The 15,491-nt window shown below is 46.4% G+C and overlaps 1 protein-coding gene across 1 annotated transcript; it reads right to left on the bottom strand.

Moving 5' to 3' along the window:
• Window positions 1–264: 264 nt before the first annotated feature.
• LOC133928011 (uncharacterized) lies at window positions 265–894 on the bottom strand. Its single transcript, XM_062374309.1, has one exon. The coding sequence runs from the start codon at window positions 892–894 to the stop codon at window positions 265–267; it is 630 nt and encodes a 209-aa protein (XP_062230293.1).
• Between the last annotated feature and the right edge of the window lie 14,597 nt (window positions 895–15,491).

The following is a 15,491-nucleotide window of genomic DNA, read 5'->3' as shown; positions in this document are numbered from 1 at the left end:
ACAAAAGAAGTTCCTTTACGAACATAAAGATCCTACCAATTCGCCATCCAGTCGAAGTCCCAAGCTTCGCATAATTGTCAACATTTACCAACCTTGAACTTGATTCTAACAACTTGCCAACTTATCACAATAAAACACATCAATCAATCTACTTACCGGTCAAGCAAGTGATCAGTCCCTAGCATATATGATATATGCACCACCATTGCGAGTTTGCAGCAATGCTGCCCCGTTTGCCACACGGCGACACTGTCTGGCACATGGCTAGAGCTTGGTCCGGTACCGGCACGACGACGTCTGCGTGCCCGGTGCTTGCACGCTCACTGCGAGGTCGCACACAATGACGACAACCACGCGGCGCCTCAAAACGCCGAGCACCGTCACCGTGCCCGGCACGGCCATCCGCACGATGAGCGGCACGTCCTTGGTGCCGACCACGTCGCCGTACAGCTGCGGCGCGTGCGCGGCAAGCTGGTCCGCGACCACGGTGAGGCGGACGGTCACCTGCTCGGTGCCGCCCGCGCCGACGCGCCCGGGAGGGAGGTCGGCGTCCGCGGCGAGCGCGCCGCGGTAGTAGACCTCGACGCGCCCGGCGTCGTGAGCGAAGGCGGCCACGGGATAGGGGTTACGGATGGCGAGGTCGGCGTCGATGGTAGCGTTGAGTGAGGGGGTGCCCGGCCCCGGGGAGAGGGAGAGCGAGGCGAGGCGGAGCCCCTCAAGTGTGGCGGCCGTGGCGCGCGGGCGGAGCGTAGTGATGGCCAGCACGGCGGCGGCCACGCCCAGGAGGAGTAGCGCGGCCACGGAGACGACGGCGCAGACCCGGAGGCAGCGGCGGGATGAGACGGCCGCCGCGCTGTGGTGCTTGCAGAGCGTGCCGGAGGAGGTGGTGGCCATGGCTCGTTGGCTTCTTTGGAAGTGAAGTGTGTGAGCTCGGACGTGGACGTTGGAGGGAAGGAGGGGCAGTGGCCAGTGAGCAAGACAGGAGCCGTGATTTTGGAGAGTGAAAGGAGAGGGGGTTGATGACCAAGATCGGCCAAAGTGTTGGTACTAATCCTTCTTGTTTAGGTAGCTAAGCATGTAATGGTGCTGTGGACGAGTAGTATACACAAAACCTTGACTTGTACAACTAAAACAGCAATATAATGTGCTATGTGCACCTCTGGCCCTCATTTTAAACGCGGAGATGTCTACTGATTTTCACAAGAATTGAATCGCTTGCATGCATGTAAAATTTCTACTGTACAACGTGCCCACGGGCCCTTTGGCAGAAAAATATATTTAGTAAAATTTCCGGTACTGTTATGATTTTCATATTTCTAAACTAAATATTTTGAAAAATTAAAAGTGAAAGTCATCAAAGTTTGATCGGAGCCTAGTACAAAGTACCTGTGACTTGAGGGTAGTATAAAGTCTTCGCATATTAAGCATGATGGACTAACCAATGATGTTTACTCGATCTGAGAGAGAGCACCCCTATATTATTACCGTGCGTACGTATGCACCGGTCCAACCCTGCAACAGAAAGGATTGGAATTAAAAGTGTTCATGCCCTTGTTTTATATAAGAATTAATTTTTTTTTCAGAAAATACAAGAATTAAGATCAAGATGGAGTGATACTGTGGGATTTCCCAGAGGAGGAAATGTTACTTCGAGATGGAGTAGGATAAAGGGAACAGAGCACGCATATGATCCAAGCCAAGCCACAAAATGCATGAGGACCCATCGCTCTCCTGCAGCCCCGATCGAGGGGGGCGTTGTTATCTCGGCGTTCGGTGTTGGTGATCGGCCATTGTTCGTGTGAGGGCGAGATGCGCCAGGCACATCGAACTCATGCCGCGATACGTGTGTAACACCACCTCCATCGTCACACAGGAACGTACTGGCCGCATCGAATAAGCAGTTCCTACCAGATATGTCCGATGCAGCTGTGCAAGTACCGTGCATAAGTTGTTTATGGAATGGAAAGCGATTTTTTTGGGGTGAAACCCAGTCGTTTGTGCCTGCATGATGATGATGCGTGTTTCTTGTGTTCTGGAAAAAACTGCACCGTCTTCTTTATTTTTCTTAAGAGAAACTGCACTTTCCTCCCTTTTGGAAAACCATTCGTTGGCCCTCTAAGGGCCTCCTAGGAATATAGGATACCCACAAAATATGAATACGAAAAATATTAAATCGGAATACCATAGCACCCTAAATTTTATGAAATACAAAAACACATAAAAACTGCAAAAATGACCGTTGGATAGAACACAGAAAAAACACATGAATCAGTTGAAGGAGAAAGATATAAAAAAATTTGGATCTTATGTTAGAAATTCTGCAAAATTCCTATAGAAAAACACATTCCATAGGATTTTCATAAAAATTCTACAACCCCATTACTTCATTCCAAAAGACCTTACCAAAATTTCGTAAGGATTGGAATCTCTAAAATTTCTATGAAAAATACTATAATCCAAAGGAGCCCTAAATCACAAGCTTATATTGAGCTGGACTGTACAGATCTTGTTCTTTCTCTTTTTAAGGCAATGTTGGAGCAAGAGTTCGTCTTGCTCCAGCAAGTACGACGAGAGTTTCTTCTAAGGAGGAGACTCAAGTTTGGAGACGAAGTTTGAAAGGAAAGAACACCACGAATATATTGATGGTAGAAAAATGTATTACTTTGGAAAGAGTATCACAGCGTGACTTGGTGTGCTTTCACCTTTATATCTTTTTTTGCTATGTTTTCCTCAGAGGACCATAGCCTCCTATTTATAGAGTCACGTGTAGCTTGGCGTACAAATTACCATATTGTACAAATATCCGGGGTCTGACCGAATTACTGGGTTTTATCCTGGATAACTACCTTCTACCCTACCGGGGAAATAAATATCCATTGTGGTCATTATCATGGTGAATGTCCCCTGAAGGGGGCGAGCCGGTCGCCAACTGCGGCCCGACGCCGCACTATCAGGGGTGTCAGGGCAGACACCATCATGCCGGGGTGTCAAAGCAGTGTCCATTAGCCTAAGTATTTAATACAGGTCATCTCCTCGTAGGCAAAGTACGACCGGTGCTTCCATTTTGGCATATCTTTCCTGAGGCCTGATGACTCACCCAGTAACCTTCGGGAAACCAGCCCAGGCAGCAGGAGGCCGATGCCAAGGGAGGCCGAGCCTTTGGGAGGCTGAGCCTCTGGGAGGCGGGACTGCGAAAGGCTGGGGCTTTAGGAGGCCAAGGTCTCGAAGACCTAGCCTTTGGGAGGCAGGGCTCCGGAAGGCCGGAGCCTCAAAGGCGGAGGCTTCCAGAGACTGAGCCTTTAGGAGGCAGGGCTCTGGAAGGCTAGGGCTTCGGAAAGCGGAGGCTTCGAGAGGCCGAGCCTTTGGGAGGTAGGGCTCCGGAAAGCCGGGGCTTCAGAAGGCGGAAGCTTCGAGGGGCCGAGCCTTTGGAAGGCTGAGCTGATTAAGCCAAGAGACCGTCGGGGGTCCTTCACAACGACCCCAACAGGCAATTTACATTTTGACACTAGTTTAACTCGTTATTGTGGATTTGCCATTAAAAAAATATACTTGCATATTTGACATTGGAAAGGCTGGTCAGCCATCCCACGTACCATGGGACTACTACTGGACTCGACCGAACGGTGTTAATCTAACACAAATGTCCCCCTCTTTCTCCCTACCCAATCAGCACACCGATGACATCTAAACAAAAGAAGTGGGGAAAGCACATCAATGGCATCGCGGCAAGAAGGCATTCCATCTGAGTAGGAATTCCATGTCATCTAGAAAAATGTCATCCCAATCTTTTGAAAGGATGGGGAGAATAGACTTGTTGCTGGCCGAGTTTGAAATTTGAACCATTGAAGCATAGATTTTGGGTAGTGGTGAACAGAATCTTTGCCTGCCAAAGGATCATGATGACATTTGGAAAATTGTGTGTGCACAACAAAGTAGTCCACAGTTTCTTTGGGTTACTGCTCCACCTACCTCCGCATACGTCGAAAGGTATCCCGAGCATTAAATGTGATGAGACGTTAAAGCAGGAGAATGTGACCCGTGTTGTACTCGGAACTGTTACCATGATAGTCGAAGAGCCGCCCAAAGTGCCTCCGCCTCTGTATAAAATGAGACTAAAGGAGCCCACACAAAGTTTACTTCCTCTGTTATTATTTTCCTTGAGCCATCTTCTTTCTAGCATCACGCCTACAACTGCCACCAGAAACCCTAGGCTTGCCATCTACCTCCTCCAGCAACATGGATCGCAAGAGATTGACATGCCACAGAACTCTACTGCCGATGCCGCCAAAGCCGCGATCTCGTCGTGGCTAGAATTTGACGGTTCAGAGGAAGTTCTGGCCAGGGCGAAGTGCAACGAGGCTATTCTCTCACATGCCTTTATCGTTTGCGCACCAGTAATGGGTAAGACGATCCCCTATCCAAACACAATCTAGAATGTCGTATTTCTTGATTTCTTCCATTGTGGCTTCTATTTCCCCCCTTCCGCCTTCTTCCTCCAACTCCTTAGCTTTTATAGCATCGAGTTCATCCACCTTAACCCTAACTCCACCATAATGCTCAATGTCTTTGCACACTTGTGTGAGGCCTACTTGGGCATGCGTCCTTTAGTTGATCTCTTCTAGTAAATCTATCCCTTGAAGGGATTTTTAGGCAGGGTCATCAGCGATGCCAGATTCCGCCTCCGAGAAGGGAAGTCAGTAGAGTACATTGGCTTCTCTACTAAGAGCTCCTAATCGGGGTGGCATAGTAGATGGTTATACTGCCAACCTGGCCTACTTGAAATCCTGTATAGATGTCTTGCACCATTTGTGAGGCCATTATGGACAGAGGCTCCAAGGTCCACCACCGTCACTCAGGCCCTCATTGTCGAGATACTGGATCTGAAGGAGCATGGGGTTGATGGCATGGGACATCACCAGAGACTTCATCAGACGCTGCCTTGTGTCCCTTGAGATCGAGGATTTTTGGCGCTTGGGAATACACGACTGCGGAGGACCCAACTCAAGAAGGTGAGAAAGGTATTGACCTATCCCATGTAGCTATTAGGGGGATTATGGGCATATATTTTACAAGTCGTTTCTTGTCTACAGATCTCTCACAAGACGAAGTGGAGCAGAAGGCCAAGTTTCTCTTCAACACAACCCCTGAGCCTAATCACGAGAACATCTCGATCCCCATCGTGGAGATGGAGACTAATGTTTGGGCCCTGGTCTTGTTGGTAAGCCTCATGATACTTTCTCTTTTTATTTCCTTTTTCTGAGTAGGCCTGATCTAGGGTAATGAATAGCATGAATCTTGAAGTAACCAGGACACGGGTGGCTTGACCCAGAGGCCAAGAACACGGGTGTCTGGGGTGGAGATTCGGACAAGGTCAAGATCATAGGAGTTGTGAGCCCATGAGGAAGCGAAGATGGTGAGGTCAAGTTGCCGGCCTCATCCTTCGTCAGCGGTGACATGTCGAGTGAGGATGAGTTCTTGGCGAGTGGCCATTTACTGATCGACAACCCTTTGTTATCGCCATCTCCGGCATCCAACCCTGTAATTTTGACCATGACTGCAGCCCCTGACACTCCGACCTTGACTTCGGCTCCAACTCCAGTAAGTTCAGATTCTACACCAAGCCCTTGTAACCACAGTAGTTGGTTAACATGTTAAGTGGACAAGTGCCAAAGCAGGCTCGCAGAAAGGCGGTCACTGGCACGAGAGCATCAACTGTTATTACCTTGCCTACTATAGGAGCAGGGATTGAGGTGGCCACCCCTCCGAAGCCATCCAAGAGACACGCCCCCTTCTTCTCTCGTTGAAGCCCTTCTAGGGTAGAAAGTGACCCAGGTATGATTGTTATCGTGGATGTCTTTCTTTGTGATCTCGGGAGAGTGATTTGTAGCTTCCTTCTCACAAGACGCTTGGAGCACCAACACTAGCCCCCAAGCCCGAACAAGTTTGGATCCAGGCGATCAAGTCCTCTAAGGGACATGGGAATGAGTCCACTGAGCCCCAGGCACCTGCCGACGAAAGTAGGGAGGTGGAGGTTCCGTCGCCTGGGGCAGATGCTAACCGGATCCATGGGTTGCCTAACGACATGCCCTGGAGGGATGTTGTCAGGGGATCCCAAGTCCCAGGTGGCCACGACCCAGAGGACTTCTTTGGATCCTTCTTCATGGTGAGTGCTTCCCTGCAAAATAGTTTCCTAATTGATAGAATCATAGGTACTAACCTGACGCATTGTAGCTATTCATGTCACGGTTGTAGACACTAAAAGGATCGAATGGCCCAATAGGGGGCAGTGAATTAGGCTCGAATAAAAAACTAAGTCAACCGAATTCTAAAACAAGTAGCTACCTTAGCCTAGATGAAAAAAATGTAACTACTCGAACAATCAAGTAATCAAGCAAGCTAGAACACAAAGTAAATGCAGAATTTAAAAGCTTGCAAGAATGTAAATGCTCGAAGTAAATGAGAAAATGTAAAGAGATGGATAAGAAGATATCAATTTTATCCTGAGGTATCAACGAGTTGGCACTCCCCCAAGTCCTCATTGGAGCATCCACTAAGGATATCGCTCCCCCTTCAGCCACCAAGACTCAAGTGCTCCCTCATGATTGCCACTTCTCTATCTCCAAATTGGTGGGTATCAAACCAAGCACATCGCTCTTCTTGGGACTCCCACAAGAACTCCAAGAGCTCACTAAGATACCTCTAATCACGAAAGACCAGCTAGGTGTGGCCAACCACCAAGAGTAATAAACCAATAGCATCACTTGACCAAGATCAAACCTAGACTATAGCTAGATGCACACTTGCTACTCTCTATGTACTAATGATGTCCTTAATCTTTAATTAAGAGCTTTGCAAACCACTCTGGAGCACTCTCTTGCTTCTTGATGACACAAATAGTGTATAGGCTCCTCTGGTTAAGCAAGAGTCATTAGTGAGATGAAATGAGGATGTATTTATAGGCTAGAGACTCGAATCTAGCCATTGCCCAACCACTCACATTTTCTGTGAACGCTGGATGATCCAATGTGCACCATATCATATACACCAGACATCCGGTGTATACTTTTCCAGACATTTGCCACTGCCAGCTATCACTAGTCATTACTGCTCTGAAATGCTCTGGTGAAGCCTCCTTTTCACGTGCTGGACCATCTGGTGTGTGCAACCACGCCAAACAGAAGTTGAAATCTTCTCTGGAAAAATTGCACCACTAAAATTACTAGGTGAACACCAGACCATACGGTGATTAATAACTGAAATACTCTATCGTTCTCCTTACTGTAACACCAGACCATCCTGTGGAAGACTTGTGATTTTTTGTAGTCAAAAATACTTTGTTGAGAGTAACTTTTCGATTGTTGGACGATCCGGTGTGCTTATCATCTCTCTGACCTGATCCAAGAATGCTCTGGTAAGTTTAATTCATTGAGCGTTGAACCATCCGGTGAGAACAAATTTTTTGAGCTCGTCCAATTCAAACTTTCTTAAGCTCTAACTTCTAGACATCTCAACCATGGGCTTCTCTGAGCTATCTAGTGCTAGAACTTGATAAGTGTGCATCTAACCAAGTCTAGACTCAACTAGGTCAAGCTCCTACTCTTAGCCCCTCTTTATAGTATGATCAAAAGACTAAGAAAAGAGACCTATACTACTCTAAGTGTCCTTCATCTCCTTATGACACTTAGAACTAGAAGATCCTTAATCTTGATGTTCATATCCTTTGATCATCCATAGAATCAACTTAGTGACTAAGAATATCCAATGATCATTATGAACTAAACTTTTGATACCTTTTAAAACAAACTTGTTAGTCACAATGATACGGTTGTCATTAATCACCGAAACACTTATCACTTACCTAGGCGTCTAGATGCAACAAACTCTCCGTAAAGCAACTTGGGAAGCTAGAGCTCGGCTAAGACTCGAGGAAGAGCTTGCCAAGAAGGACCACCGACTAGGCGAGATGGGGTCCCTACTCTCCCAGGAGACCTCTGAAGCGGGGATGCACTCTGAAATGGAGAGGAAGTCCAAAGGTAAAACCCTGATATCTTGGACATGCCATGCTTTTGTCTTCTAGTTCTGAACTTGAAGCCTCATTCATGTAGAGCTATCTGAGACTCATGATGCCCTAGCCCAAGAAGGGGCATGGATGTCCCCCGTCCGACACTAGCTTGCCATGGCCCTAGATACATTCCTGGTGGTTGACCACGTCTTGAGCCAAAGCCCAGCGAGGCATAGAGGAGGCAATTGTTCATGTGGTGGCCGTTCTAAAGGTGCACTACTAGGACATCGACAATGACGTCCTTCAGGTGGAATTCCTTGGGGAGACAGATGAGGAGGCTTTTCAAAAGGTGGAGGAGATGCTCGGATTGGCCAAGGGATATGTGCATGTGATCATGATTTTGCCATCGCCTTAAGACTTTTGTTCTCTACAACCTGTAATAAGAACTGGGTAGTTTGTTAGGAATTAATATATTGTGCTTGGAATAGGAGTATCATGGGTACCTGGCACCGGGTGGATGCGTTCAGTAACATCTCATGGTATCCTTACTTGCTTTCCCCTCCAATTAGTTCAGGAGGCACCAACTACTAATCGAGGTGTTTATTATGGTTAGCGTTAGATCTGACTTGAGTGGAAGGTGTCATAGCCTTTGGGCAGTCATGAACACGATAAGGAACCTTTTTGCAACCCCAAAGTAGCAACTTAGCACTTCATCACTTCTCTTTAGAATTTGCTTTCAAAGCATACAAAATACATAATTTTTGCTTTCCAGCACTAAGTATCTATCAAGCCCCTGTGTGCCTACCCAGGAAGAGTTCCCGTACAGGTAGCCCAAAGAATTAATACCATCATAAAATAGAAGAAGCTCATATTTCCCTTTAGTCGTGGAACGGTTTTGTCACAACCTCGAGAGCGCACATGGGCAGAGATACCTGGATGGTGACTTACCCCATTGTTAGGCATTAGGATGCATGAGAAGACATTAAAGGCTGAAACGGTATTTCGGCAACTTTCTGGGCAATATGATCTTTATGACTATGAAGGAACTCTTAGAACTTACATATGAGACTTATAAAGCTAACTAGCATTCCATGAATTATGCAGACTTATCACCTGAAACCTAGATGATACAAACTAGATTTAGCCGATACGTAATGAACCTTCTATTTTGGGGATAGCGCATCACTGTTACATTGGCTCCAAACTAGATAACTGGGTTTTCGCATTTGCTTATCAAGGACTTTGGTTATGGTCACAATGAAAGATTCTCGTTCACCTTGATCCTTGAGTTGTTGGCTTCGATGTCGGGTTGGTGTTGAGATGACATGTCGAGACTCTGCTTATCGCGATAAAGACGTACCTTGGGGGCAACCCCAGATGCTAATGACTCCCTTTGGTCTAGAGATCTTCATGCACTTGTAGGCATAGTGTGCGATAGCCATGAACTTAGCTAGGGTTGGTTGTCCTAAGATGGTATTGTACACCATCTCGAAATTGACCACGTTGAACCGAATCTTCTTTGTCTCGAAGTTGCCATATTTCCTGAAAGTGATTAGGAATGATATCTGGCCAATGGGCATAGCTGAAGATCTGGGTACTATGTCGTAGAAGGCTTGGGTAACTGGTTTTATAGCAAATCAGAAGATCTTCATCACATCATGTGCACCTGAGAAAATGATGTTCAAAGAACTTCCTCCATCAATAAGCACTCAAGAGACCTTGCAACCGTTGATCGTAGGTGTGACCATTATCGGCAAGCAACCTGGATGTATGAAGTTCTCTGGGTAGTCTTCTTTGCCGAAAGAGATTTTGACATTCGATCACTTGATGGCCTAGCGTCCCTTGGGGATGGCAGCTAAGACTTCTTGGGCTACTGTCTTGTACTGCTGTTTGGACTCATAGGACGTAGACTGCCGAACATGTGGTCAGTGGTTCTCTGCTCCGACTAGAAGGATATTGGGTCTGAGTTGTCCTCGCTTTTGCTAGAGCTACAGTCCCTACTCTAGGTCATGACCTGGGTCTTCTTCCCTTTGGCCTTGTCGATCTCATCCTTCACCAACTTTTGTCAAATGTGGCATTGATGGAGGACATGGCCGTCAGTCTTGTGGAAGTCACACCAAGGCTTGCCACCAGGACGAGCCCAGATACTTGCCAAGAAGATCTGCCACAACCTCATTAGTTTGAGTTTTCTTGCCCTTACCTCGTATGGAGTTCTTCTTGTGCTTGCTCTTTGCTGCATCGTCATCTAGTCTGGGCTGAGGGCGCTTGATTCCATGATTCCTTTCCATGATGAACAAGAGCACTTCTCTAGTGTTAGCTGCCTTATCAATGATCCTCATGAGCTCCTGGACCGTCTCAGGCTCCTTCCTAGCCATGTCCTTAATGCATCATCGACTTTTGACCCCCTGGGTAAATGCTTGGATGATGTCATAATCGTTTATCTTCGAGATGGTGTTTCAGGTGTTGCTAAAGTAGCAGATGAATTCGCAAGGTTTCCTTCTCAATCTGTATGACATGAAAAGGACTTTTTTCATACTGGGGCGATTGTAAGTACCTTGGAATTTGCCTCAGAACAAGTTGTAGAGCTACTCCCACGAGTAGATCATCCCTGATGGTAGATTGGACCGCCATGTTCTGGTTGACCCTTCAAGGGTTGTGGGGAGGTAGTTTGCCATAACCATTTTTTCCCCACCAACTTCTTATTGTCATAGTGTAGATCTAGAGGAATTCAATGGAATTGGTGTTCTTGTTGTACTTCTCGATCGACCCGAGCCCGAACCGAACTAACCAATTCACCCTTCATACATCTAGAGAGAAATCCTGGCATCCATTGATGGAGCCTTGCTCGGTCAGGGTAGTCATGAGTGTTCTATCTGCAGGGGTTAGAGATCAGGCACAACTTCTACTCGAACGGTGCCAAGACATCCTCCGATTAGACAGCTAAGGAGTGGTCGACTGTTCATCAAGGGTCTTCAAGCGTTGATGAGGACATGGCTCCTTAGGATACAAAGAACAATGCTAATAATCCTCAAATCGCACAAGGGTCATTTACAAGAACATGTGCGTGACAATTAAACCACCAGGTGAACTCGTTCATCGCTGTTCATGCTTTCTTGGATGGATTACTACTAAATTCTTGTAGTATTTATTGCTTAGGAATATGGGAGAAGCATCACAAGCTCACATGGACATTATCACTCGAGTGCCAAGTCTACTGGTGTCAAAGATTAGTTCCTAACAATGTGTCCATAAATTGACTGGGTACCTTCGAGTGCAGGGATTTATCACAAAACGAGACACACGATGTATATAAGTTCGAGCATTTGATTGGAGTAATACCCTACATCCTGTGGGGGTGTTGCTCTTGTATGTTGATGATCTTAAGTACAAGCGATGTGGCTAAAACTATTACAAGGAGTAGATTGGATCTAATCTAACCTAGGGCTAAAGTTGCCAAGTATCTCCTCTACTAGGGTCTTGATGCTTGCATCCCCTCCTTTTTTTCTCCCCCAGCCTTTCCACCTTATATAGGGGTGATGTACTAACTCCTATCCAGCCGTAGTCGATAGGGAGTTGTCTTCCTTGACCCAAAGATTAAAGAACTCAACTGATCAACACTTGACTCTGAGTAGAGTTAAATAACCTTTCGAAATTTGAAATGACGGGTATAGGTGCATTTAATACGGGCAGAAAGGGCGTTCAGAGATTCGCACGTCGTCATCATACCTCTTTTCGCGTCGCTTGAAGCATTGTAAAGATGGGAGTGGTTTAAGAGATGGTAAATTTTTTATTATTTACTCGTATGAACTGGACTTGTAGAGGCCATTCCTTGCCATTGTCACCGATCTTCTTGCACAAGCCCCTCAACTTTCTCCGCCCCAGCACGCACCACTGCCAAAAGAAATTCAGATCTATGGATCCTAGTTCTTCTTCGAAGATCTCGGCTCCCTCTTCGCCGGATAAGCGGTCAGACACAGAAGCTGTCACTGCCTCAACCGATCAGTACAACGAAGTGCGGTTCATGATCGAGGCCTAGACACCCGCGATGATGCAAGAGTCATGGCTGGTGGAACTTGAAGTAGAAGGAGTAGTCCTGCCATGTAGTCTGGTTGAATGGAGGTACATCTGGTGAGAGATTCCCTTCCTGCAAAATCGAGCATGAGTTTGTAGTTTTTGAATCATTCTTCCATTGCGGATTCAACATCCCTACTTCCAAATTTCTTCTCAATGTACTTGATCAGTATCAAATTGAACTTTACCTCCTAAACCCCAACTCTGTCACCATGCTTAGTGTTTTTGTCCATCTGTGTGAGGCTTTCCTTGGCATTGAGCCAAGTTTAAATCTTTTCTAGTACTTTTATAAATTGAAGAGGATTACGGAGAATAAATGTGTTGGGGGTGTGGTTTCCAATTGAGGAATGGAATGAAGAATTCCTATATCTTGGATTGGAAAGAACTTTGGTTTTATATCTCCAATCTCGACCCAATTTGTTCTCCTTTAGTTTATAGGGGCCTTTCCCTGTCCAAAGTCTATCTTGGACACAAGAATACTACGAGTCCGACCACACCACCTATTACGCCAACAGAATTGGCATGCTGAGCCAGTTTGGCTTAACCGAGTGGCATGTGGCCAAAGATTTCATTAGCAAGAGATTGAGCCCCTTGAAGGCGCGAACGCGCTTGGCTTGGGAATACAATGGAGATGAGGATGCCTCCAGGGACACGGCTGGATGTAAGGCTTAGTTAGGACTTTGCCTTTTGTTTTCTCATGACCTTCGAGCTTTGTCGAATAACCTTTCTTCTTTTTTTCAACCCTGCTTGCACAAGATGTCACTGCCCAGTTAAACAAGCTCTTCTCTACCGAAGCACCAGAATGTGGCATTCTACCTCATTCTCTTACGAATCTTCAAACAGATGTAAGGATTTTCTTAATGGAAAAGCAGGATGACCTGTCTGTGTGACTGCAGGCTCCAGTCTTCCACCAAGAGCACATCCTTTCAAGCGAGGTCTTTGATCTTGACGGCACTTCTTCTGCTAACACTGTCAACAAGGGGAAAAGATCAGTCAATGAGGAGGCCGAGGGGTCTCTTCGATCGAAAAGATTATCCTCCTCTTCTCACCAGTTGTATGACCCAAACCCTCTCAAGCACAAGCAAAGGAGTCCACAGGTACTAAAATTGAAATTCCCATTACCTTCTTATTAATTTTCCTTTCAAATTATCAAGTGGATACTTAAATGTGTTTAGTTTGGATGGGTGGCCTTTTGTTAGGGGACGGCAAACGTACCCCCTCAATCACCTCCTCGAGCAACTGCCACACTCAACGACTCTACCGAAAAGGTAACTCTTCTCGAGTTATCGATTTGCATTCGGTCATTCTACTAACAACGAACCTGCGTGGGTGGCTTTTTTAGGGGACATTTGGCGTGTCCTCACAATCACCAACTCGAGAGATCATCGTGCCCGATAAATCGACCAAAGAGGTAATTTCAATCAAATCATCACTCTTTAATTGGTTATACTTTCACTTGATAAACTTAAGATAATAAATTTTTTATCATCTGCTTCTTTGCTAGCTACAGATGCCTTGGATTTTCTTGGCCCACATCTACCTCCTCCACTGGCTCCGCCTGCCGGTCCAAGAACGAAGAAGGTGACCACCAAAAGGCCACAGTCAAGCATCACTTCGCACTTCCCAATTTCAAAGAGGTTTGACCTAGATCCTAATCTCACTGGCAGTTTTTTCTTTTCCTCCTCCTTTGTTCTGTTTATTACAAACTATCAACAGAAGTGAAATCCTAGATTGCAGGCATGTTAACCAGGCATCCGGGACTGACTTCCCCGGTTGACTCAGCCTCGGCTCCAACTCCTCAGATTAAAGATCCTACCTCGAGCATGCCCAAAGAAGACATGTAGCTCAAGGGAAATGAAACCTCAATATCGATCCCAACCAATGATCCATGGCCAGCGATAAAAGTTCTTTTCCAAGTCACAGGTGCTCAGGCAGCTGCCGCCAAAGCCAACCACCGAAAGAAGCCGAAGCTAAGAGAGAGAAAATCGAATGTATGTCTGTCCCCGATCGCAAGTGCGTGATTCGATTATTGGGCGACTAACAAAAGTTCTTTTTCGGTTTTCCTTCTTCAGGCCTCGAGTCCTCTTGTAATAGCAAGGAAAAACTTCTTTTTGATGCGGTGAAGAAAATCGATGATGACGCCAAATATTAGGAGAAACTCAGGAACCAAGTGAAGACCACGCAAGCCAAAAGGAAGGACATGAAGACTGAACGGGATGCTGCTATTGCTCAACGAGATGCTGCTATTGCTCAATGAGATGTTGCGGTTCTTGCTCTTCAAGAGCTAAAGGAGCAGACACTCGACCGCATGACCCAATCAGCCTCTGCAAGCGCCTCTACATTGCTCGGTATCCTCAAGAGTTACAATCCCAAGCTCAATACCTCGTTGGTGATAGTCAGGTTAAACTGTACTAGCGAGGAGGCTACAAAGCTTGTCCAAAGCGTTAAGCTGGTGGTCCCAGCCTTTGTTGAGTCCTTAAGGCTCAGCCTGCCTAATGATGATAGCGAGGGGAGTCCCACGTACTAATGATCCATTTGACTCTGATACTTTAAGAACATATTTTATGATCTGAGAATGCCTATAAAAATACTACATTTTGCTAGTCTATTATGCTTTTGTCTGCTATTCCCTTGTCGATGAAATAGGATCATAAGTAGATGCAATAACTGATAGGTATGTGTTTTCATCATTCTCAAGACCATATGATTACACATCTGTCAGCACCTGTACCATTGATGATGTGTAGTGTTATAGCTCTCGACTATGTACCTTGATTTGACACATCGTAATGACCGCCCATCACTCTTTGTAGAGATGAGACAAGCCATAACGCCATCATGAAGTCTTGACTTCCGCCGAACGGCTATGCGCCCGAGGCGACGCCATCATTTTAGATCTTGACGACTACGTTTACACAGTATGACCCGTTCCCCTGGCTATAAATAGAGGGGACTCGAAGCCATTTGTCCTTCACGTCGCCTCCTTTGTTTCCTTTGTCCATTGGCTCCTAGGACACGTAGAGCTTGAAGCCATGGTCTCCACTCCATCTCTGCCTCTTAAGCCAATCCTAGAAGTCCTCTCCCCTAGGCCTCTCACCATGGTCCCTCCTGAGGTCATCATCGCTTCCTCCAATGATGAGGACTCGAGTGGCAGGCCTAAGGAGACGAAAGAAGTGCCCACCATAGATCGTTGCAGTCCCCTCATTCAGTGCGTTCACTGTTACATCAAGACCTAAGCTTCAAGCTAGACGGTGCAGTGCTTTGCACCAAAAAGGAATGAGGATGGTGGTGATCTCAATCGAATCATCGACCAAGCCGCCATCGAGGTCTTCGGTGGTGGAGCCCCTGAGTCATCGCCGGCTAAGGAGGCATGATTGTCTAATCCGTCGACAACCGCCTATCGTCTTCGCACCACGAA

This window comes from Phragmites australis, chromosome 9 (genome assembly GCF_958298935.1).
Source record: "Phragmites australis chromosome 9, lpPhrAust1.1, whole genome shotgun sequence".
In the NCBI taxonomy this organism is placed as follows: domain Eukaryota; kingdom Viridiplantae; phylum Streptophyta; class Magnoliopsida; order Poales; family Poaceae; genus Phragmites; species Phragmites australis.
The sequence above is the reverse complement of the archived record's forward strand: the minus strand, read 5'-3'. Positions and strand labels throughout refer to the sequence as shown.

Coding starts and splice junctions, on each gene's coding strand:
- LOC133928011 (XM_062374309.1), bottom strand. CDS start 894: ATGGCCACCACCTCCTCCGGCACGCTCTGCAAGCACCACAGCGCGGCG.